The sequence below is a fragment of the Neofelis nebulosa genome, chromosome 8, assembly GCF_028018385.1.
Source record: "Neofelis nebulosa isolate mNeoNeb1 chromosome 8, mNeoNeb1.pri, whole genome shotgun sequence".
NCBI classification, from domain to species: domain Eukaryota; kingdom Metazoa; phylum Chordata; class Mammalia; order Carnivora; family Felidae; genus Neofelis; species Neofelis nebulosa.
This window is the reverse complement of record NC_080789.1, coordinates 7,808,208-7,831,018: the sequence shown is the minus strand read 5'-3', so window position 1 is coordinate 7,831,018 and position 22,811 is coordinate 7,808,208. Positions and strand designations below refer to the sequence as shown.

At 43.6% G+C, this 22,811-nt stretch overlaps 1 protein-coding gene, 1 long non-coding RNA gene and 2 pseudogenes across 2 annotated transcripts in view; 3 read left to right on the top strand and 1 right to left on the bottom strand.

Moving 5' to 3' along the window:
• Positions 1–18,224, top strand: part of EP300 (E1A binding protein p300) — an 85,267-nt gene extending 67,043 nt beyond the window's left edge. The window contains exons 21-31 of the mRNA XM_058741206.1: positions 2,085–2,141; positions 2,953–3,030; positions 4,764–4,831; positions 7,600–7,750; positions 7,867–8,013; positions 8,606–8,719; positions 9,646–9,811; positions 10,817–10,981; positions 12,048–12,209; positions 14,331–14,612; positions 14,872–18,224. Of these exons, the coding sequence (XP_058597189.1) occupies positions 2,085–2,141; positions 2,953–3,030; positions 4,764–4,831; positions 7,600–7,750; positions 7,867–8,013; positions 8,606–8,719; positions 9,646–9,811; positions 10,817–10,981; positions 12,048–12,209; positions 14,331–14,612; positions 14,872–17,079 (3,598 nt within the window). The 3' untranslated portion in view covers positions 17,080–18,224. The remainder of the gene's footprint in view (positions 1–2,084; positions 2,142–2,952; positions 3,031–4,763; positions 4,832–7,599; positions 7,751–7,866; positions 8,014–8,605; positions 8,720–9,645; positions 9,812–10,816; positions 10,982–12,047; positions 12,210–14,330; positions 14,613–14,871) is intronic.
• LOC131518805 (uncharacterized) lies at positions 171–19,107 on the bottom strand. The gene is made up of 3 exons (XR_009265286.1): positions 19,005–19,107; positions 618–928; positions 171–361 (listed from the first exon to the last, which is right to left on the bottom strand). It is a non-coding gene; the product is annotated as an uncharacterized LOC131518805 (long non-coding RNA).
• On the top strand, positions 7,144–7,243 carry LOC131484175 (U6 spliceosomal RNA; annotated as a pseudogene).
• LOC131518804 (large ribosomal subunit protein uL23-like) lies at positions 18,345–22,012 on the top strand (annotated as a pseudogene).
• The last annotated feature ends 799 nt before the right edge of the window (positions 22,013–22,811 follow it).

The window sequence follows — 22,811 nt, the reverse complement described above, 5'->3', positions numbered from 1 at the left end:
TGTCAACCCTAATCTAGGAAATATATCAACACTGGGTGGTCATTTCGATCTCTCTTTATAAGGAAACAATGAGCTTTTCGCCTAAAAACTGGAAGGCTGTAGTGCAAGAGAACTTTATTATTAACGGTTTTAAGTTTGAGGGGAATTGAACAAATAACTACCTTACAGCCTTCATCACGTAGCCATTTATTAGAGTGACCTAGAAGAGAGAGACTGGTTGGGTGTTTGCAGTCTCACAAGCTCTTGCTAAATGCCAGGACAAATTTCAGACGTAGGCTAAATTAGTTAATAGTTCTTCTGATCGCTAAGATGTAGTTACTGTGCTTTTAATATTCTTGGGTTCCTTCTTTCCTGGTTTAACCTATAATAAGCAGAAGCGGTTCAGAACATTCCAAAAAGTAAGGAATTGTTATATTACTAGTTAATATAGGGCTTCTGAGGAAAAACTGGTTCGCTTTTCCAAATTAAGTCTTAACGTTGCACTTTTCCTTCAGTTACTATTGAAATATGATGTGGTAGAGTCTAGCCTTAAGGAAATTTTCTGCCCTTGGGTGAATTGAATTAGGCTGACAGCTCTTAACTAGGTTTCCCTGATGTGGAAAGGAAGGCAGCCTTACCGTTGGTACAGTTGAGTGACTTCCCACATGTCCTAAACCTTAGGACGGTGCATCTCTTACACTGAAGACTATAGAAACCCCCATCCGATTCTGCAGGTCTGTAGTGGGCCTGAGAGGCTGCATTGTTGACAAGCTTCTGGGTCTTTCTGCGCTGCTGGTCTTTAGAACACACTTTGAGTTGCAGTGCCTTCGGTCATTTAGAGAATAATGTCTAGAACCATAACCAGTAGGAAACGGTTTGAAGGTGGAGATGTCCTCATTTTTGTGAAGGGGAGTCGCAGTAGTCACAGTTGGGCCTCCTGAAGTTTATTCTAGGTGGAGAAGGAATAAGACTGTTAGCGTCTGTATTTGTGAGGCTAGGAGTTGTGTGGTATGCTAGATTTCAGGATAGGAGGCCATGTGAAAGTCTTAAATACTATAAAATGAAGAATTTTTACCCTTTAAAATTACCCTTTCTGGGTAACTGTAAATAACCTGAAATAGGTATTCTTAATATTGAGGCTTTTTTTATTTATATAAAAAGTTGTTTGACTAGAGTATTAATTTTAGTGGTTTAGCTTCTTCCATATACACCATCTTTCATAGCTCAGTCTAGGAACATTCAACTATTAAATGATACAAATACTAGGGGCACCTGGCTGGCTCAGTCAGTGGAGTTATGTGACTCTTGATCTCAGTGTTGTGAATTCAAGCCCACATTGGCTGTAGAGATTACTTAAAAATAAAATCTTTAAAAAAGAAAAAAAAAAAAGGTATAAACACCTGATGTTAAGAGTAGTAGACAAGATTTAAAAAGGAAAAGAAGAGGGGTGCCTGGGTGGCTCAGTCAGTTAAGCATCCAACTCTTGATTTCGGCTCAGGTCATGATATCCCAGTTCATGAGTTCAAGCCCTGTGTCAGGCTGCGCTGATGGTGCGGAGCCTGCTTAGGATTTTCTCTCTCTCTCTCTGTCCCCCTCCCCCTCCCCCTCTCCCTCTCCCTCTCCTCCTTCTCCCTCTCCTTCTCCCTCCCTCCTTCCCTCCCTCCATCTCTCTCTCTCTCTCTCCCCCTCTCCCCCTCTCTTTCTGCCCCTCCCCTCCTCGCTTGTTCTCAAAATAAATGAGTACATCTATGCATACACATAAATATAAAATTACATATATATAAGTAAGTTATAATATTTAATATATATTAAAATTCTCCAGAAAGAAAAGAACAGACTCATGTTTCCAGTTGTTGAGTTCCTGGGTTCTCCATTTCCTATAAGGGGAAATAGATTTACTATAAATTCCTTTCTAAAAACAAAGGCATTCCTTTATGTTATTGTACGTTTTGTGGGAGCCAAGAACGTACCTGTTTAATGATATCCTCAGTATTTTCTTAGAAGTATAATTCGTTTACAAGATTTGTTCCTTTGGTTAGAATAATGGTCAGACTGCTCCTCTCTCCATATCACTTTTGCTCATTGTGTCCCTCTTTTCTCCTTAGTACAATAAATAAAGAACAATTTTCCAAGAGAAAAAATGACACACTGGATCCTGAACTGTAAGTAATTTCCCTTGAATAATCAGTACACTTTGGTGTTCCTTCTTCCTTCGTTCTCTTGGTTTGCAGAGGCAGTGAGATGGTTCTATATCCTGAGGATACCTGTACATAACATACGTGCAGCATAGATGGTAGAAAGGTGGAACTTTGCTTTATAGTCCATATTCGTTGAGATTTCACTAAATCCAACTGATAGTATGGTGTTTTATGGGCCCATGTGAAGCCACAACACACCTCTGCTCAGTGTCCTGTGTTCTGTCCCTGTTTCCTGGTGCATTTTCAAACGTCTTCATGCTCCCCTACTTTGTAGCCAGGCCGTTCAGAGCACTGAACTGTGCCAGTACTCTGGGCACGCCTAAAATGGGTAGGATGGTGTCGGACTTCTTTGGAAGTTTAAAAAAGCAGCAGTGAACTTTCACTTATTACTGTCTGCCCACAGTCCATTTAAAATGGTCACATTCAAGGGCACTGGGCTGGCTCAGTCGGTAGAGCGTGCAACTCTTGATCCCAGGGTTGTGAGTTTGAGCCCCATGTTAGGTGTAGAGATTACTTAAAAATAAAATCTAAACAATTAAAAAAATGTTCCCATTCGGTAGCTTAACTTAATTGCTTTTGAATTTTGTTCTGCCTGTTAATATTAAAGAGCTTTTAAAAACTGAAAACCTTTTTAAAAAAATAGCTATTAATTCATTTCTTTGAATGTGATGTTTGGCTATCTTTTGAATTGTTCAGAAATCAAGGGAAATGTTGGGAAATTTTGATTTGGTGAAAGTTTGGATTTCATCTTGACTTTTTGGCTTTTCATTTTCAGGTTTGTTGAATGTACAGAGTGTGGAAGAAAGATGCATCAGATCTGTGTGCTTCATCATGAAATCATTTGGCCATCTGGGTGAGATGGCAGTATTTTTTCTAGAGTTACTTTTCATTGTGCATTTTAGCAAGTTTTTGGTTTTGCAGTGGGAATGGGAAGAGATAATTAAAATTCACTTTTAAAACATTTAGTAAGCTAGAATCCAAAAATATAGGTCTTTTAATTTGCATGCATTGCTTTAATCCAAATACAGATATTTTACTCTGTTGGTTTTTAAAGTTCTCTTGTAAAGAATCTATATCAAAAATAAATGTTTTTGAAAAATCAGTAGAGATAAGAAATCTCTAGCACCTGAAAACTAGCAAAGGGGTGTGTTAGAAGCAATTAAAGTTGCCAGGTTTTGAACGCTACTTATACTGGCAACAGTAGAAAAATTAGAAGATCTGGAGGGTGTCGATGGGGCAGCTCTGTTGTTACCTCTGAGAAAATGTCATGCTGTAAATGATACGCTAAATGGTGATGCTGGTTAGGATTTGATGTTTTGGGGGTTGGACAGTAAGTTTCATGGCTATTGTCCAGTGAAGACAGAGTTTCATAAAAATGACTAGGTACAGACTTTAATAAACAAGCTATTCTTGAGCCCCATGTTCTGTTTCTGAATATTCTCCATGTATTTACTCAAGCTTCATATTATCAAAGACTTCGTCAGCAATGAGTGGATTTTTGTCCATTCTGACACTTGTCTGCTACTCTGGGTCTCCTTTTACTCTCCAGGAATGGGAGTTGATCCCAGCTCTGTTCCAAGGGTGGGAGTGTCTGTGCATGAAGTGACTCATTCAGATGGGATCTAGGGGTGCCTGGCTGGCTCTGTCAGAAGAGCATGTGACTCTTGATCTCAGGGTCACAAGTTCGAGCCCTATATTGGGGATAGAGATTACTTAAATGAATAATAAAAACTTAAAGATGGGATGTCTGCACTGCTCTATGCTTTGTTGATGCTGGTTTGGAGGTCACAGAAAAGAGGCAGCTAATCTACACATTTCTCAAAAATAACACACAGGGAAAATCACAGTCATTTGATGTGTACATGGCTTGTCTTTAGATATGCCTTTTGCCTGTTCTCCTTAATTACAGACTAGGTAGGAATAGTTGAGAGACTTGCAGTGATTCTTGCAATTTAAGGTCAGTCACCTGGTTAATGAGCGCTTGTATGTTCTCAAGTTTTTGTAAGAAATTCTACTTATGCACACGTCCTTAAATAATTCGGACAAAGAGTGTACCTTCTAAATCTGTTGGTACTGGGGCTCCTGGGTGGCTCAGTCTGTTAAATGTCTGACTCTTGATCTCAGGGTTATGAGTTCAAGCCCTGCATAGATACGTAGATAGAGATATATAGATACATATAAATAAATCTACTGGTACTCCTCTCAAAGTGTACTTATTTACATTCCTGCCAGTAGGCATTTGGATTTTTGCCAATGTGATTGGCCAAACAAATTCTTGTTTTCATCTGTAATCCATCATCTTGTCACATGTCAACCAGTTTATATGCTTATATGTTTATATGCTTAACATTTCCTCATGGTTTTTTGCATGTTTTTCAATTATGGTTTTTTATACTTTTTTTTTTCTTTTAGTGATTTCTTCATAATGCTCTTTGTATATTAATTAACTCGTTAAATATTTAGAAATATTTTTCTCAGGTTGTCTTTTGGATTTAACTTGGTACATATATATGGTAAATTTTGTGGCATATGTTACTTTAAGTGTTTCTCTAAGCTGTGTAAGCAAAGTTCTGGTTTATGTTTTAGATTTGTCTGCGATGGCTGTTTAAAGAAATCTGCACGAACCAGGAAAGAGAATAAATTTTCTGCTAAAAGTAAGTTTCATTCTTACAAGTAAATCTTGGCAATACTTCACTGAAGCATAGTTAAAAATAACCATCCAGGGGCGCCTGGGTGGCGCAGTCGGTTAAGCGTCCGACTTCAGCCAGGTCACAATCTCGCGGTCCGTGAGTTTGAGCCCCGCGTCAGGCTCTGGGCTGATGGCTCGGAGCCTGGAGCCTGTTTCCGATTCTGTGTCTCCCTCTCTCTGCACCTCCCCTGTTCATGCTCTGTCTCTCTCTGTCCCAAAAATAAATTAAAAAAAATAAATAAATAAATAAAAAATAACCATCCAAGGGGCACCTGGCTGGTTCAGTTGGAAGAGCATGTGACTCTTGATCTCTGGTCATGAGTTCAAGCCCCTTGTTGGGTATAGAGATAACTTAAAGATAGGTAGGTAGGTAGGTAGGTAGGTAGGTAGGTAGGGAGAGAGAGAGAGAGAGAAAGAAAGAGAGAGAGAGAGAGAGAGAGAGAGAGAGAGAGAGAGAGAGAGAGAGAGAGAGAGAGAGAAAGAAAGAAAGAAAGAAAGAAAGAAAGAAAGAAAGAAAGAAAGAAAGAAAGAAAGAACGAGAAAGAACGAACTTAGATAGATAGAACATAGATACATAGGAAGGAAGGAAAGAATAAACCATCCAAAATGAATTTTCTTCCTTCAACCTTATTTAAAATATTTAATTAAGCAAAGTCAGAACCAAAACCCAAAATTTTTTCTATAATCTACCTAAAGGTAAATAGTAAATGTACTTTGTGGTGTAAAATTCATTAGACCTGGGGCTCCTGGATGGCTCAGTCGGTTAAGCTTCTGACTTCGGATCAGGTCATGATCTCATGGTTTGTGAATTCAAGCCCTGCATCAGACTCTGTGCTGATAGTGCACATGATAATAATAAACATTACTTAAAAAAATTTTTTTAACGTTTTATTTATTTTTGAGACAGGGAGAGACAGAGCATGAACAGGGGAGGGTCAGAGGAGGGAGACTCAGAATCTGAAACAGGCTCCAGGCTCTGAGCTGTCAGCACAGAGCCCGATGCGGGGCTCGAACTCACGGACCAAGAGATCATACCTGAGCTGAAGTCGGCTGCTTAACCGACTAACCCACCCAGCCCCCAATAAACGTTATTTAAATGTTTAAATAAACATTAGAGAAATGCATTAGACTTAAGGGAAAAAATTGTACATGTGGAGGATATGTGGTTTTCTTGTTTGTCTGTTAATGTTTCTTGGAGGGAGGGAGACCTCTGGGGGTAGGGGGGCAGACAGAAAGGGGGAGAGAGAATCTGACGCAGGGCTCAATCCCACAAAACGTGAGATCGTGACCTGAGCCAAAATCAAGATTCGGATGTTAACTGACTGAGCTACCCAGGTGCGCTGGATACATGTTTTTCTTTTTCCTACATTTCTTCATATTTGGAGCATTTCTTAACAGGGGCCACATGTGGAAATATTTGTCCAGAGTTGCCATCCCATGAGTCATTACCTCAGTTTTATCCATACCATTAGTTGGGGCTTCTTTTATAATCTTGATTGGGGATTTGGGGGAGTGGTAGTCAAAGATTGTATCATACAGTTGGTATTATCTCGCGATAGTATTTGATTTAATTTTGTAGATGCCTTTGCAATTTTTTGCTGACCTACAGGTTGCTTTTACTCCTGCACGGTTTTTCCTAATACCCAGCCATTGTTACTTTTAAATATTACTACAGTCAAGGGAAAGTGCATATGGCTGTTCTTTGTTTTAACATCTGAGATTGGAAATTTTTTCAACTAAAAGGTTAGGGGAGAACATTTAAAAAGTATTGGCTACCAGGGCACCTGGGTGGCTCAGTCCGTTGAGCGTCCGGCTTCGGCTCAGGTCATGATCTCGCAGTTTGTGAGTTCCAGCCCCGTGTCGGGCTCTGTGCTGACAGCTCAGAACCTGGAGCCTGTTTCGCATTCTGTGTCTCCCTCTCTCTCTACTCTTCCCCCACTCATGTGCGCGCTCTCACTCACTCGCTCTGTCTCTCAAAAATAAACATTTAAAAAAAAAAATTTTTGGGGGGCGCCTGGGTGGCGCAGTCGGTTAAGCGTCCGACTTCAGCCAGGTCACGATCTCGCGGTCCGTGAGTTCGAGCCCCGCGTCAGGCTCTGGGCTGATGGCTCGGAGCCTGGAGCCTGTTTCCGATTCTGTGTCTCCCTCTCTCTCTGCCCCTCCCCCGTTCATGCTATGTCTCTCTCTGTCCCAAAGATAAATAAAAAAGGTTGAAAAAAAAAAAAAATTAAAAAAAAAAAAATTTTTTTTTTAAGTATTGGCTACCATGCCTGCCTCACCTATACTTAAAATCTATACTAAAATTAGAATGATATAAAGATTTGCATTGCTCCTGTGCAAGGTTGGTACACAAATTTGTGGAATAGTCCATATTTTTTTTAAAAAATTGTTTTCAAGTATTGACCACATTGTTTTTTGTTTTAATTTTTTTAATGTTTTTTTTTTTTGAGAGAGCAGGGGAGACACAGAATCTGAAGCAGGCTCCAGGCTCTGAGCTGTCAGCACTGAGCCTGACACAGGGCTCGAAGTCATGAACCATGAGATCATGACCTGAGCCAAAGTCCGACACTTAACCGACCAGGCCACCCGGGAACCCCCACATTGCTAGCTTTTAATAAAAGTTTATCCTATTTATACCAAAACAGAAATGATATTTGATATTGAAGTCTAAGACTTGATAGAAATAAATTTGCACTGTGGTTACAACTGAACTTTTCACTTCTACATTCCTAGGGTTGCCATCTACCAGGCTTGGCACCTTTCTGGAGAATCGTGTGAATGACTTTCTTAGGCGACAAAATCACCCTGAGTCAGGAGAGGTCACTGTTCGGGTAGTTCATGCTTCTGACAAAACCGTGGAAGTCAAACCAGGCATGAAAGCAAGGTATCTAGTAATTTTCCCTTTTCTTCTGTGGTTCTGCAAATGCTTATACAGTTACTGCTGATGATTCTGATCTGAATGAGGTGTTGTGGTTTTTCCCTCTAATCTGAATTGTGTAGGTTTGTAGATAGTGGAGAGATGGCAGAATCCTTTCCATACCGAACCAAAGCCCTCTTTGCCTTTGAAGAGATAGACGGTGTTGACTTATGTTTCTTTGGCATGCACGTTCAAGAGTATGGCTCTGACTGCCCTCCGCCCAACCAGAGGTAGGAATTAAACATCTGCCTTCCAATTTAAATGGGAGTTTGAAGTTTAATAGGCAAAAAGCATCATGGGCAAGAAACTGATGTACTTGGTTTGGAAATGGAAATGTGGATTCTCACTGCTCAGTAACACTCTTCTGTGGCCTTAGTATATCAGGAAGGGGATATGAACAACAGCCTCAAATCAGAAGTGGGAAGCAGTGGGCTTAAATCTAGATTGTGTTAACAAGTACCTTGCCTGAGAGGTATATGAAAGAATGTCACACAAAAAAAGTTAGGATATGGTTTTGAATTTCTTGTTTCCAAAATAGTATAAAGGCCAGAATAAGAACACTGCCAGAATACATTTGGATCCATAAATACTGATTCATATACTCTGCTTCAGGCTCTACTGGGTACTGAGATTAGAATAGAGCCATAGGCTCATGAAACTCCCCTGAAGTGTTCACAGTCTAGTCATTTATCTGTGACTACGTGATGTGCATTACAAATGAGGTAAAAAAAAAAAAAAAACCAGAAGAGAGAAAATATAATGTCGCAAGTCACATAAGGAGTTGGTTTCTTGACTTGGTTTCTTTCTCCCCACTTCGTATAGGAGAGTTTACATATCATACCTCGACAGTGTTCATTTCTTCCGTCCTAAATGCTTGAGGACCGCAGTGTATCATGAAATTCTAATTGGATATTTAGAATACGTCAAGAAATTAGGGTAAGAATATTGATCAATACTATTTTTACTTTTTTTTTTTTTTTTTTTGATCATTTATTTTTGAGAGTGCATGAACAGCGAAGGGGCAAAAAGAGAGGGAGACAGAGGATCCGATGCAGGCTTCGCACTTACAGCACAAAGCCTGATGCAGGGTAGAACTCAAAATCCGCAAGATCCTGATCTCAGTCAAAGTCAGACACTTAACCAACTCAACCACCCAGGCACCCTGATAAATGCTATTTTTTAAAAGCAATTAGCTTAAACTAACTAGGTTTTAAACTAATCACTGTGTTGTTGTGGTAAGACCTAAGTTAAAACGTACAGATATGTGACTTTTTGGCCCCTTTTCTCAGTGCTGCCAGTCTGACAGTAAGGGATATTTTGACCCTAGTTGTACTTGTCCCAGATTGGTTTTATTTAGTTCATTTAAGCTGTTGGGTACAGTTTGATTTGAAGGTTGATTGTTACTTAAGGCCAGAATCTTAAAACGGCAGTTGATCTCTGAAACCTGGGTTTCAGAACCAAAAACAGACTAAGGTCAGGAGATACATATATCAGACTGGTTCCTTACCTTCAAGTATACGTGTGTGCTTAAGAATATTCACCACTTCACCTTGCAAGTTATTACTCTTAACATTTTGCATCTCGTTTAGCTCTCTTGTTGGAATGGACCCATATTCCTTTGCATTGTAGTTTTTGGGTCTTCAAATGCAGCTTTTTTGGGGTCTTTTTTTGGGATTTTTAGATCCAGGGTTATGCCTGGTTCTGGCCTAAGAATTTTGATCTGATGCTAAATTGTACACTTTTGTATTATCTTGTAAAAAAACAAAAATCATTGGTTTCTGTACTGACTCCATCTTGTAGCATTCTTTCTGGAATGGATGATAAATTTTTCTCTTGAATATTCCGTCTATTTGTGTTGATAGATATACAACAGGGCATATTTGGGCATGTCCCCCGAGCGAGGGAGATGACTATATCTTCCATTGCCATCCTCCTGACCAGAAGATACCGAAGCCCAAGCGACTGCAGGAGTGGTATAAAAAGATGCTTGACAAGGCCGTGTCTGAGCGAATCGTCCATGACTACAAGGTCAGGAGGAGTGAGGGGCGATGACAGAACTGGAAATTTACTAATCCTGCTGCTCTGTATTCTGTCATTTGACTATCTTAACAAAAATCTTCTGTTTGTTCTCCCTTCTTCAAAGCAAGAAAAACCGTTTTAAAAGAGACTTAGATCAACAAATCTCTTTTAAAGATGTGACGAAAAATGTATTTTAGCCATTCACGATTAGAGAGCATCTCACGATAAGAACTTGAACAGATAAGTTTCTTATCTGTTGTTAACTCCTGGGGAGAAGAGCACCAACTGGTTGTTTCCCGAGCAGCATAGAGACCGGGTCTGTAGCCATGCAGTTTCCAGTATTTGTAGTTTAGGTTGTTTTGAACACATTTCTCAGGAGGTGGGGGATGGGTATAAGGCAGGCATTCCTCACATTACAGTGTCTTGTGTTATCAGGAGTAGTAAAGGCCACAGTGTGATTGATGATGCCTCTGCCTCTGCCATTGGTCCTAGCAGGATAATTTCCTACTTTGTATAAAGGCAGGTAATCTCCCTGTCCTCACAGGCAAAGAGGAAAGACAAAACCAGAAATACTGACTGCAGACCATGATTTTTCATTGTTTATGACTGAATGTCTCCTCGGGCCATGGGGCTTAGGTATAAAATCTCTGCCACCTTTCTTTCAGATGACATTTTTTTTTTTTTTAATTTTTTTTTTCAACGTTTTTTATTTATTTTTGGGACAGAGAGAGACAGAGCATGAACGGGGGAGGGGCAGAGAGAGAGGGAGGCACAGAAGCGGAAACAGGCTCCAGGCTCTGAGCCATCAGCCCAGAGCCTGACGCGGGGCTCGAACTCACGGACTGCGAGATCGCGACCTGGCTGAAGTCGGACGCTTAACCGACTGCGCCACCCAGGCGCCCCTCAGATGACATTTTAATCTTTCATGTTTCTTGTGTCCATTAGCTATGACTGTTTTTGTATGGTAAATGCTTTTTTTAAAAAAAAACTATTTGTACCTGGGTATTTTCACAGGATATTTTTAAACAAGCTACTGAAGATCGATTAACAAGTGCAAAGGAGTTGCCTTACTTTGAGGGTGATTTCTGGCCCAATGTTCTGGAAGAGAGCATTAAAGAACTGGAACAGGAGGAGGAAGAGAGAAAGAGAGAAGAAAACACCAGCAACGAAAGCACAGATGTAAGGGCTTTGCATTTTCTTTCCAGCTTCTGCCTTGATTCTCATGGGTAATCAGGAGTGGGCTTCAAGTTTTGACTAGGTCTAAAGCTCTCAGGTGTGAAAGAGCTCCTTAAATTGGTCAAGAAATAATTGGCTTAGATAAGTTACTAATGTTCTCTTTCCATGGTTTTAAACCTTTTTAACATCAGATGTTGCCCTCCCCCCCCCCCCCCCTTTTAAAATGGAACCTTGGATTTCTGGTAATGGAAAACAGAAGGAAGGAAACCCTGAAAAACTGATAGAAGAATCACCTATATAGAGCAGGAGGTGGCAAAGTACTTCTTGTAAAGATCCTGATCATGAATATTTGGGGCTTTTTTTTTTTTTTTTAACACTACTTTATACATGTACATACCATTCTTAGCCATATGAAAACAGGCCTGGGCCAGAGTTTGCCACTTGTCCATACACAACCTGGCTTTTGTCAGAGGACCATCTGAGATTTTCCCGGTCAGTTATTTCTCCATAGCGTAGCTAGAATGGTCTTCATTGAGTCCAAACTACTAAAGTCACCCTTTCAGTAGCCTGTTGAACTCTTCATAGCCTTGTAGTTTGAGTTGTCTTTTCAAGCTGTTGTTTTATTTTTTACAGTAGACTCATAAAATTCTAGAATGTGAGTGGAAGGAAATGAAACCAAGGTGTTTGGCTCCCTGCTTCCAGTGTATTCTTCAGTATCCCACACTGCTACTCCTTCCTTGTTCCCTGTCCTCAATTCTGGAATAGGATGGATAGATCTCAGGGGTCTCCAAACTGTGAGGCTCTTATCAAAAAGCTAAGACTGCCATTGCCTTATTGAGGGATCTTAGTGTAGGGATTCTTCACTGGGAGAAAATTAGTACAAAAACTTTAGTAAACTTTAGTTCACTGTAAGTAACAGCTTAAAAAATAGGGTACGTGTAAAAGTTGGCAGAAGGCATAAGATTAGAATCTCTAGTGTCAAAAGGAGGATCCTCGTACCATTAGTATTATTCAAATCACTTCTTAACAAAAATGTTAACATTTTCTTGTCCCCTCTGTTAACCTGCAGGTGACAAAGGGAGACAGCAAAAATGCTAAAAAGAAAAATAATAAGAAAACCAGCAAAAACAAGAGCAGCCTCAGTAGGGGCAACAAGAAGAAGCCAGGCATGCCCAATGTGTCCAACGACCTCTCGCAGAAGCTGTATGCCACAATGGAAAAACACAAAGAGGTAAGGTGTGGCCATTTTGGGAGGAAAAGCAGGGCAGGGGTTCTGAAACACTGCCTACCATGGTTGGCATTAAACACGAGCACAACAGACCATTTGAAATTCAGAAGAAAGAAATCATCCGAGAAGTAAGAAGGAAGAAAAGAGGCTAGCTAGAATAGGAGGTAAGAACAGGAAGTGATACGGATGCTTTGATTTGCAGCTGTGTTAGAAATCTTGATGGCTTTGGATCGTGCCTCATACATTAAAAGCATATAAGCATAGCCTGTCTGGGGTTTTTGTGTTCGTTTGTTTGTTTTTGAGAGAGAGCATGAGTGGGAGAGGGGCAAAGAGAGGGTGGAGACAGAGGATCTGAAGTGGGCTCTGTGATGACAGCAGAGAGCCCGACATAGGACTCAAACTCAGGAACTATGAGATCATGACCTGAGCTGAAGTCGGACACTTAACCAGCTGAGCCACCCAGGCACCCCCCTGTCCAACTCTGTTTGTAACCATCAGGACGTCTGAGTTCTAGTGGGTGCCTCATTTGATATTCTCAACCATTAATAGTTACTATTTCAAGCAATATTTTGTGTCACAAGATTCTAGCATAACAGGATAGTTGGGAAATACCCTTAGAGTACATTGTAATACGTTTGACTTAAGTTGTGGATGTAGTCTATGATTTTATTTACTCTGAAGATGTAAATAGTGGGAATTAGAGTCTGAGGTCGTCAACTTGGGTTTGTTGTCTTAGCTGGAGGGTAACATACAATGGAAGTAATCATGATCATTACTGGAAGGTTGGCCATAGTAAAGATTTCCAAGGGAGTCACCAGATGGTTTTATTTGCCTCTGTTTTGAGTGATTTATTACAGGCATTCCCCACTTGTTAGATTCAATGCTTTCCTGTGCGTCACATTTTCAAAATGCTCTTCCTCGCTTTGAATGCTTTTCTTTGAGCCACAATATTACAAGGTCTAGCACACGTCAAGGTTCTTTGATGCTTTTAACTTTTGGCATCTGTTTGAGATGTGTCTCTACTAAGTGTGCTCTCTTGCTGTATGTTCTTTTTCTGGAAATGTGTCTTAAGGCTCTTGTTTTATGCAAACACTGCTGCCCAAGTATATTACAAGTGTTACTGCCAGTTCGCTGGTCTCTGGGAAACTGGTAGAATATAGTGTCCAGTACCACAGTCGCTCACAAGGTCCTGATCTCTTAAAGGTACATTTTTCAGTGTAATGAGGTTTCACATTTAGAGACTAGTTAATGTAAAATAGACCTACAATATCAGCTTCCTGTTGCAGCCTTTACACTAATGGTTATAGTAGTTCATGGTGATTGTGTCCTTTCAGAATTTAATGAACAAAAATTTTGCTGTTTCTGCAGCAAGAGCTAAGAAGGTTTTGTTTTGTTTTTTCTTTCCCATCCCCACCAACTTTTTAACATTTCGAACTTGCGGAGAGTTGCATAGTGGACCCCCTGCTATAGCCCTTGCTGAGATTCACCAGTTGTTCGTGTTTTGCTACGTCTTTTCTTTATCCCATTCAAGCTAAGGAAGAAGACCTCCTTTGCTTAACCACACTGTGGCTTCACACTCAGAAGACTTCCCCCAGTGCCACCATCTAATGTCTGGCCCTTCCGCTCCAGTTAAGGATTGGGTGTCAGGTTGAGCTGCCACGTCTCGGTTCCTGGCTTTCTTTTGTTTCATAACATGGCCGTTTGTTGTAAGTCAAGGCCAAAAAGTGTTTCGTAGGATGTCCCTCAATTTGGATTTGTCTGACTTGTTCCCTCTTGATTCAGGTCCAACCATGGATTCAGTCTTAGAGTAGACCACTTTGGGGCAAAATGTGCACTGTCCGTGCACTGTGCTTGCCCCAGACCCTTCTTGTTTTGAAGGGATTATTAACGAGAAGGTAACAAGCTGTCGATTTCAGGCCCATTGTAGTCGTTCTCAGAGAAGAGACGAGAGGCTTGTGAGCAGGAGAAAGCAAGGGCTATCTCGTGGGACCTTGTGTGATTGTAAGCTCTTCCAGCGGCCCCGGCCTCACGGGCGTTCAGCTCGACTCACCTGTTTGCTGCCATTGGCCTGGTGCCACGCAGCGCTCTTGTTCCAGAGTCAGGCTGAGGTGGTCTGCTTCACAGGTCTTCTTTGTGATCCGTCTCATCGCCGGCCCTGCCGCCAACTCCCTGCCTCCCATTGTTGACCCTGACCCCCTCATCCCCTGCGATCTGATGGATGGGCGGGATGCCTTCCTTACCCTCGCAAGGGACAAGCACCTGGAGTTCTCTTCACTGCGCAGAGCCCAGTGGTCCACCATGTGTATGCTGGTGGAGCTGCACACCCAGAGCCAGGACCGCTTTGTCTACACGTGCAACGAGTGCAAGCACCACGTGGAGACGCGCTGGCACTGCACCGTGTGCGAGGTAGGCCCCAGGGGTGGGGAGCGGAGGGTGCTGGGGTGTTCTGGGTTCCTGAGAGGTAGTGCCTACAGATGTCACACAGGTCTGCGCCCAGTGCCAGGGGTGAGAAGTCGCGCAGAGTGGGACGGGCCTGCTTCTCAGATTTTCATGGTAGAGCTGAAGGGTCTTCCTCAGAGGGGCCTTTGGGACCCCAGCAGAATACATGCAATGTTTCTGAATGACTTAAATCTTGGAGAGTTGACTGTGCCTGTTTCTCCCCCAGGATTACGATTTGTGTATCACCTGCTATAACACTAAAAACCATGACCACAAGATGGAGAAACTAGGTCTCGGCCTAGATGATGAGAGCAACAGCCAGCAGGCCGCGGCCACCCAGAGCCCAGGAGACTCTCGCCGCCTGAGCATCCAGCGCTGCATCCAGTCCCTGGTGCACGCCTGCCAGTGCCGCAACGCCAACTGCTCGCTGCCGTCCTGCCAGAAGATGAAGCGGGTCGTGCAGCACACCAAGGGCTGCAAGCGGAAAACCAATGGAGGCTGCCCCATCTGCAAGCAGCTCATCGCCCTGTGCTGCTACCATGCCAAGCACTGCCAGGAGAACAAGTGCCCGGTGCCCTTCTGCCTCAACATCAAGCAAAAGCTCCGGCAGCAGCAGCTGCAGCACCGGCTGCAGCAGGCCCAGATGCTCCGCAGGAGGATGGCCAGCATGCAGCGGACCGGCGTGGTGGGGCAGCAACAAGGCCTGCCCTCCCCGACTCCCGCCACGCCCACCACGCCCACCGGCCAGCAGCCCACCACCCCGCAGACGCCCCAACCCCAGCCCCCCTCTCAGCCCCAGCCTACCCCTCCCAACAGCATGCCACCCTACTTGCCTAGGACTCAGGCTCCTGGCCCTGTCTCCCAGGGTAAGGCGGCGGGCCAGGTGACCCCTCCGACCCCCCCTCAGACTGCGCAGCCACCCCTTCCGGGGCCCCCACCTGCGGCAGTGGAAATGGCAATGCAGATTCAGAGGGCGGCTGAGACGCAGCGCCAGATGGCCCACGTGCAGATTTTTCAGAGGCCGATCCAGCACCAGATGCCCCAGATGACTCCGATGGCCCCCATGGGTATGAACCCACCCCCCATGGCCAGAGGTCCCAGTGGGCATTTGGAGCCAGGGATGGGGCCCACGGGCATGCCACAACAGCCGCCGTGGGCCCAAGGAGGCTTGCCTCAACCCCAGCAACTGCAGCCCGGGATGCCAAGGCCGGCCATGATGTCAGTGGCCCAGCACGGTCAGCCCTTGAATATGGCTCCCCAACCGGGACTGGGCCAGGTAGGCGTGAGCCCTCTCAAACCGGGCACTGTGTCTCAACAAGCCTTACAGAACCTTTTGCGGACTCTCAGGTCTCCCAGCTCTCCCCTACAGCAGCAGCAGGTGCTTAGTATCCTTCACGCCAACCCCCAGCTGTTGGCCGCGTTCATCAAGCAGCGGGCCGCCAAGTATGCCAACTCTAACCAACAGCCCCTCCCCGGGCAGCCTGGCGTGCCCCAGGGCCAGCCGGGGCTGCAGCCACCTACCGTGCCGGGCCAGCAGGGCGTCCACTCTAACCCGGCCATGCCGAACATGAACCCCATGCAGGCGGGCGTCCAGAGGGCCGGCCTGCCGCAGCAGCAGCCACCGCAGCAGCAGCTCCAGCCCCCCATGGGAGGGATGAGCCCCCAGGCTCAGCAGATGACCATGAATCACAACGCCATGCCTTCCCAGTTCCGAGACCTCTTGAGGCGGCAGCAGATGATGCAGCAGCAGCAGCAGCAGCAGCAGGGAGCCGGGCCCGCAATCGGCCCTGGAATGGCCAACCACGGCCAGTTCCAGCAACCCCAGGGGGTTGGCTACCCGCCCCCGCAGCAGCAGCAGCAGCAGCGGATGCAGCATCACATGCAGCAGATGCAACAAGGGAACATGGGACCGATGGGCCAGCTCCCCCAGGCCCTGGGAGCCGAGGCAGGGGCCGGTCTGCAGGCGTACCAGCAGCGACTCCTCCAGCAACAGATGGGGTCCCCCGCCCAGCCCAACCCCATGAGCCCCCAGCAGCACATGCTCCCAAACCAGGCTCAGTCCCCACACCTCCAAGGCCAGCAGATCCCTTCTTCTCTCTCCAATCAAGTGCGTTCACCCCAGCCTGTCCCTTCTCCGCGGCCACAGTCCCAGCCCCCCCACTCCAGCCCTTCCCCGAGGATGCAGCCTCAGCCTTCTCCACACCACGTGTCCCCACAGACCAGTTCTCCACATCCTGGACTGGTAGCTGCCCAGGCCAACCCCATGGAACAAGGGCATTTTGCCAGCCCGGACCAGAGTTCAATGCTTTCTCAGCTCGCTAGCAATCCAGGCATGGCAAACCTCCATGGTGCAAGCGCCACGGACCTGGGACTCAGCACCGATAACTCAGACTTGAATTCAAACCTCTCACAGAGTACACTAGACATACACTAGAGACACCTTGTAGTATTTTGGGAGCAAAAAAATTATTTTCTCTTAACAAGACTTTTTGTACTGAAAGCAATTTTTTTGAATCTTTCTTAGCCTAAAAGACAATTTTCCGTGGAACACATAAGAACTGTGCAGTAGCTGTTTGTGGTTTAAAGCAAACATGCGAGATGAACCTGAGGGATGATAGGATACAAAGAATATATTTTTGTTATGGCTGGTTTCCCACCAGCCTTTTTTTCCCCCCTTGTGTGTGTGGTTCAAGTGTGCACTGGGAGGAGGCTGAGGTCCGTGAAGCCAACCATATGCTCCTGCCTTGCACCTCCAATAGGTTTTATTATTTTTTTTAAATTAATGAAAATATGTAATATTAATAGTTATTATTTACTGGTGCAGATGGTTGACATTTTTCCCTATTTTCCTCACTTTATGGAAGAGTTAGAACATTTCTAAAACCAGAGGACAAAAGGGGTTAATGTTACTTTAAAATTACATTCTATATATATATAAATATATATAAATATATATTAAAATACCAATTTTTTTTCTCTGGGTGCAAAGATGTTCATTCTTTTAAAAATGTAAAAAAAAACAAAAACAAAAACGAAAAAAAAAAACTCCTTTCCTCCCCTCAAGTCAACTTTTGTGCTCCAGAAAATTTTCTATTCCGTAAGTCTGAGCGTAAAAACTTCAAGTATTAAAATAATTTGTACATGTAGAGAGAAAAATGACTTTTTCAAAATATACAGGGGCAGCTGCCAAATTGATGTATTATATATTGTGGTTCTGTTTCTTGAAAGAATTTTTTTCGTTATTTTTACATCTAACAAAGGAAAAAATTAAAAAGAGGGTAAGAAACGATTCCAGCGGGATGATTTTAACATGCAAAATATCCCTGGGGTTTCTTCTTTGCTTGCTTTCTTCCTCCTTACCCTGCCCCCACCCCCATACACACATACACACACACACACACACACACACACACACACACACACTTTCTGTAAAACTTGAAAATAGAAAGCAAAAACCCTCAACTGTTGTAAATCATGCAATTAAAGTTGATTACTTATAAATATGAACTTTGGATCACTGTATAGACTGTTAAATTTGATTTCTTATTACCTATTGTTAAATAAACTGTGTGAGACAGATACCTGACCTTGTTTCACTTCTTGCCATCACATCTTTGTCCTAGCACACATTGATCTGATTCGATGTCTGGTACGTGGGGTTCAGAGGAAAAAACAAAAGCACTAGTTTGCAGCCTTCCTACACTATTACATAAAGTGAATTCACAAATAGATTTTGGTAAATTTATCCAAAGTTCAGGGGAAAAACCAAATACCAGCTAAATGTCAATTTCACCAATTTTAATTGATATTCATTAGCTTTTCACAGCTTGACATAGGACCTTACAGGGATAAGAGTGAGCACCTCAGCTGGATCATACGTAAGTCAGAAGCAGCTCCTTGAGAAAACAGCACTTGATGCCTTGGGCGACATAAGTGCTTATCCTCTGTTACACTTGGGTTTTGCTACCTGCTAACCAGTAAGTCAATGAGAGGGGACGCCGGGTGAGGATGTAAGAGAGGAAAATGTGTGGAAATAAAATCTGGAAACCTAAGAGATTACAACCATGAGTCCAGTATTGCGCTAGGTGTTTACAGAATGAAGAGGTCTCCAACTAAACCATTAGAAATGTAAAAAGCAGAATATTGTTAGCTGCTTTGGCGTCATCGGGCAGTCCTTGTTTTTGTCGTAGAGCTTTACCACAGTCCACTAAGGACTAAAGAAAGATCTTCGAGTAGCTTAATTCAAACACCTATTCTATTTTATATTGTCTCAACAAAAATAACCAGTATCTTGATGTGAGATGAACTCGCACGCTGAGCATTAACCAGAGACCACTCCAGAAAACGTCACGCACCTACCTGCCTCGGCTCGCTGGTCCAGCAGATAGACCTGGAGCACCTCCGTTCTGTGCCAGGCAGGATGGCACACAAGGACAGGGACGCAGCCCTGCAAGAAAAAAAGATGCTTAAGGGGGATAAAAGTAGAAAGCGTTGATGGTACAAGCAGGGAACAGGTGCGAGTCGGCAAAACCTGCTGATGGCAAAGTCTGGAAAGGATAGTACTGAAAATGGATCTTGGAAGGGCGCCTGCCTGGCTGGTTCAGTCAGTAGAGCATGCGACTTAATCACACGGTCCCAAGGCCGAGCCCATGTGGCGTGGCGGTGTACAGTTTACAATACATACGATACTAAAAGAAAATTTAAAAGCCAATCTTGGAGGGAAGATGGAAAAGGTGGAGGAGGAGTAAGGAGAGAGAAGAACCCGACCCTGTTGGAAAAACAGCTTCAAGGTCCACTTGACACCAGATTACAGGAGAGGGTGGACACCTGCTACAGAAAGACCCCCGCCCACCCGTTTTCTCCCTAGTTCTAGGGGCCCAGGGTTAATCGGAGCCCCCAACAGGGAAATAACTCAGAATTCTAAGCTATTTCCAAGCAGTAAATACTAGCCTCTAGCTAAGGACAGCTGGGTTGAAGTGTTCAATCATTTTCACTACAATGTTGTAAAGAGGGAGTAGGGGCCGAAATAAGCGGGAAGGGGGGAAAGCTGTCCTTCCCCAGGCCAGGGTCAGTGTTAGCGGGGTAGATAAGGATGAATCCAGAATCAGGAATACAAGAAGCTGATTTCAATGTTTCTGTGTTTGAATATTCTCACCATGAAAAGTTGGGAAGAGCTGAAAGACCCAAGTCTCTGGGCTGTTAATAACACATCAGTCTAGGAAGTGGACCCACTGGGGGCGAGTAGCGTTCCAGCTGCTTCCATTTACCTTGCTTACACACAGCCCCAACCGACAAGGGAAAAGTGACAAGTCGCTCAAGGTCACACAGCCAGTAAATGGCTTCCCAGAGTCAAAGGTCTGTGGAGCTCCAAAGCCTCTCTTCTCCGAATCATTCATCCCCCTTAATAGGGAGAAGCCCTAATGATGGCATCAAATTAACTACGTACGACACAGGGGCCCCGTTCCAAGCAAATGCAACATACAGACTAAAACCTGAGATGGGGGAGGGCAGCCGAGGGGGTGCAGGGAACAAGGAATCATAAAGATAAGTTCCCCAGACTTCTTGTACAACCAGATGGATGGTGTCCTGGAATGCTACGTTCGTGATGAGGTCACCCTGGTTAAAGAGCATAGACCAGTATCCAAAGTAATAAAATGTTTAAGAATAAAGTTAACAAAAGAGGTGTAAGACTTGTACACTGAAAACTGAAAAAAACAAAAAAACAAAAAAACATTGTTCATGGATCAGAAGACCGGGAAGACCTCACTAATGCTGGGCAAAGGTTACGCTCCAAACCCATCTAGAGATTCAATGCAACCCGTACCAAATTATCTGCTGGCTTTTTTCTTTTTCCTTGGAAGACACTGAGATGCCGATCCTAAATTGTATATGGAAATGCAAAGGAGCCAAATAGCCAAAACAATCTTGAAAAAGAAGTATAAATTTGGAGGACTCATACGTCCAAATTTCAAATTTAAACTACAAATCTACACTTCACGAAGATGGCGCTAAAGGCAAAGAAGGAAGCCCCTGCCCCTCCCAAAGCTGAACTGAAAGCACAGGCTTTGAATGCCAAGAAAGTGGTGCTGAGAGGCGTCCACAGTCACCAAAAAAAAAAAAAAAGAAGAAGAAGAAGAAGATCCGGGGCTCCTGTCTGGCTCAATCGGAAGAGCACGCAACTCCTGATCTTGGGGTTGTAAGTTCAAGCCCCACATTGGGGGTAGAGATCGTTAAAAAAAAATACACTTTAAAACAAAAAAAGAAGATCCGCACGTCACCCACATTCCTATGGCCCAAGACACTGCGTCTCCTAGGGCAGCCCAAATATCCTGGAAAGAGGCCCCCTAGGAGAAACCAGCTTGAGCACTATGCCATCATCAAGTTCCCCCTGACTACCGAGTCAGATATGAAGAAAATAGAAGACAACAATACACTTGTGTTCATTGTGGATGTTTAGGCCAACAAGCACCAGATCAAACAGGCTGTGAAGAAGCTCTATGACACTGATGTGGCCAAGGCCAACACCCTGATCAGGCCCGGCAGAGAGAAGACGGCATATGTTCGAATGGCTCCTGACTAGGGGATGCTTTGGATATTGCCAACAAAATTGGGATCATCTAAACTGAGTCCAACTGGCCAAATTTAAATTTTTTCACTGTAAAAAATTGTAATACAAAATAAACTACAAATCCAAAGTTGTTAAGATAACAGTAGTAGCATAAGGACAGACATTTAGATCAATGGAACAGAGTCCAGACATAAACCCAAATATTTCAGTTGAGTTTTGGCAAGAGTGCCAGGAGAACTCAATGCAGAAGGAATAGTCTTTTCAACAAATGGTGCTGGGACAATGGGATATCCACAATGTAAAAGAAAGAAGTTGGACCTCTACCTCATGCCAAATACAAAAATTAACTCAAAATACATCATAGACCTAAATGTAACAGCCAAACCTACAAAAGTCATAGAAGAAAACAGGTGTAAGTCTTCATAACCTTGGATTAGTCAATAATTACCTAAATTAAAGCACAAGCAACCAGGAAAAAAATTGGACTTGAACATAATTTGAAACTCTTGTACATCAAAGGATAGTATCAGGAAAGTGAAAAGACACCCCCAAGGAATGGGATAATGTATTTGCAAATTCTATCTGATAAGGGTCTGTGTATCTGGACTATATAAAAACTCTGATACCAAGGGGCACCTGAGTGGCTCAGCTGGTTAAGCGTCCAACTCTCTTGGTTTCAGCTCAGGTCATGATCTCACAATTGATTAGTTCAAGCCCCACTTTGGGCTCTGCACTGACAGCGTGGAACCTACTTGGGATTCTCCCTCCCCCTCTCTCTCTCTCTGCCCCTCCCCTGCTCTCTCTCTCTCTCTCTCTCTCTTTCAAAATAAATAAACTTTAAAAAATGGAATCATCATGGGGCGCCTGGGTGGCTCGGTCGGTTGGGTGTCCGACTTCGGCTCAGGTCATGATCTCACGGTCCGTGAGTTCGAGCCCCGCGTCGGGCTCTGTGCTGACAGCTCGGAGCCTGGAGCCTGTTTCAGATTCTGTGCCTCCCTCTCTCTCTGCCCCTCCCCAGTTCATGCTCTGTCTCTGTCTCAAAAATAAATAAAAGTTAAAAAAAATAAAATAAAATAATAAAAAATGGAATCATCATGATGTATCATCTTAAAAAAAAAAAACAACCTCTCATACTCCACAATAAAAAAAAAAAAAAAGATACATAACCCAATGAAAAAATGGGCACCAGATTTGAATAGATGTTTCCCCAAAGATGAGATACAAATGAAAATGAAACGGCTATAAAAGTACAAGTGTTGGGGCGCCTGGCTGGCTCAGTCAGTAGAGCATGCAACTCTTGATCTCAGGGTTGTGAGTTCAAGCCCCATGTTGGGTGTAGAGAGTACTTAAAAATAAAAACTTTTTAAAAAGTACAGATGCATAGACGTAAAGATGGACACACTAATGCTTCAGCAAAAGGCTGACTTGAAACTGAGGAATTGTTCTCTTCTTCATTTTTGAAGCCTCCTCCTCCACCTTCACTTGTTGTTCTGTAGAATCCTTTGTTCCAGGAGCCCCTTATCAATATAGACATCTCGGTGACCTCAATGTATACTTAGTAACAAGATTCAGACAGCTGTTGCCAGGGCTGGTCATGA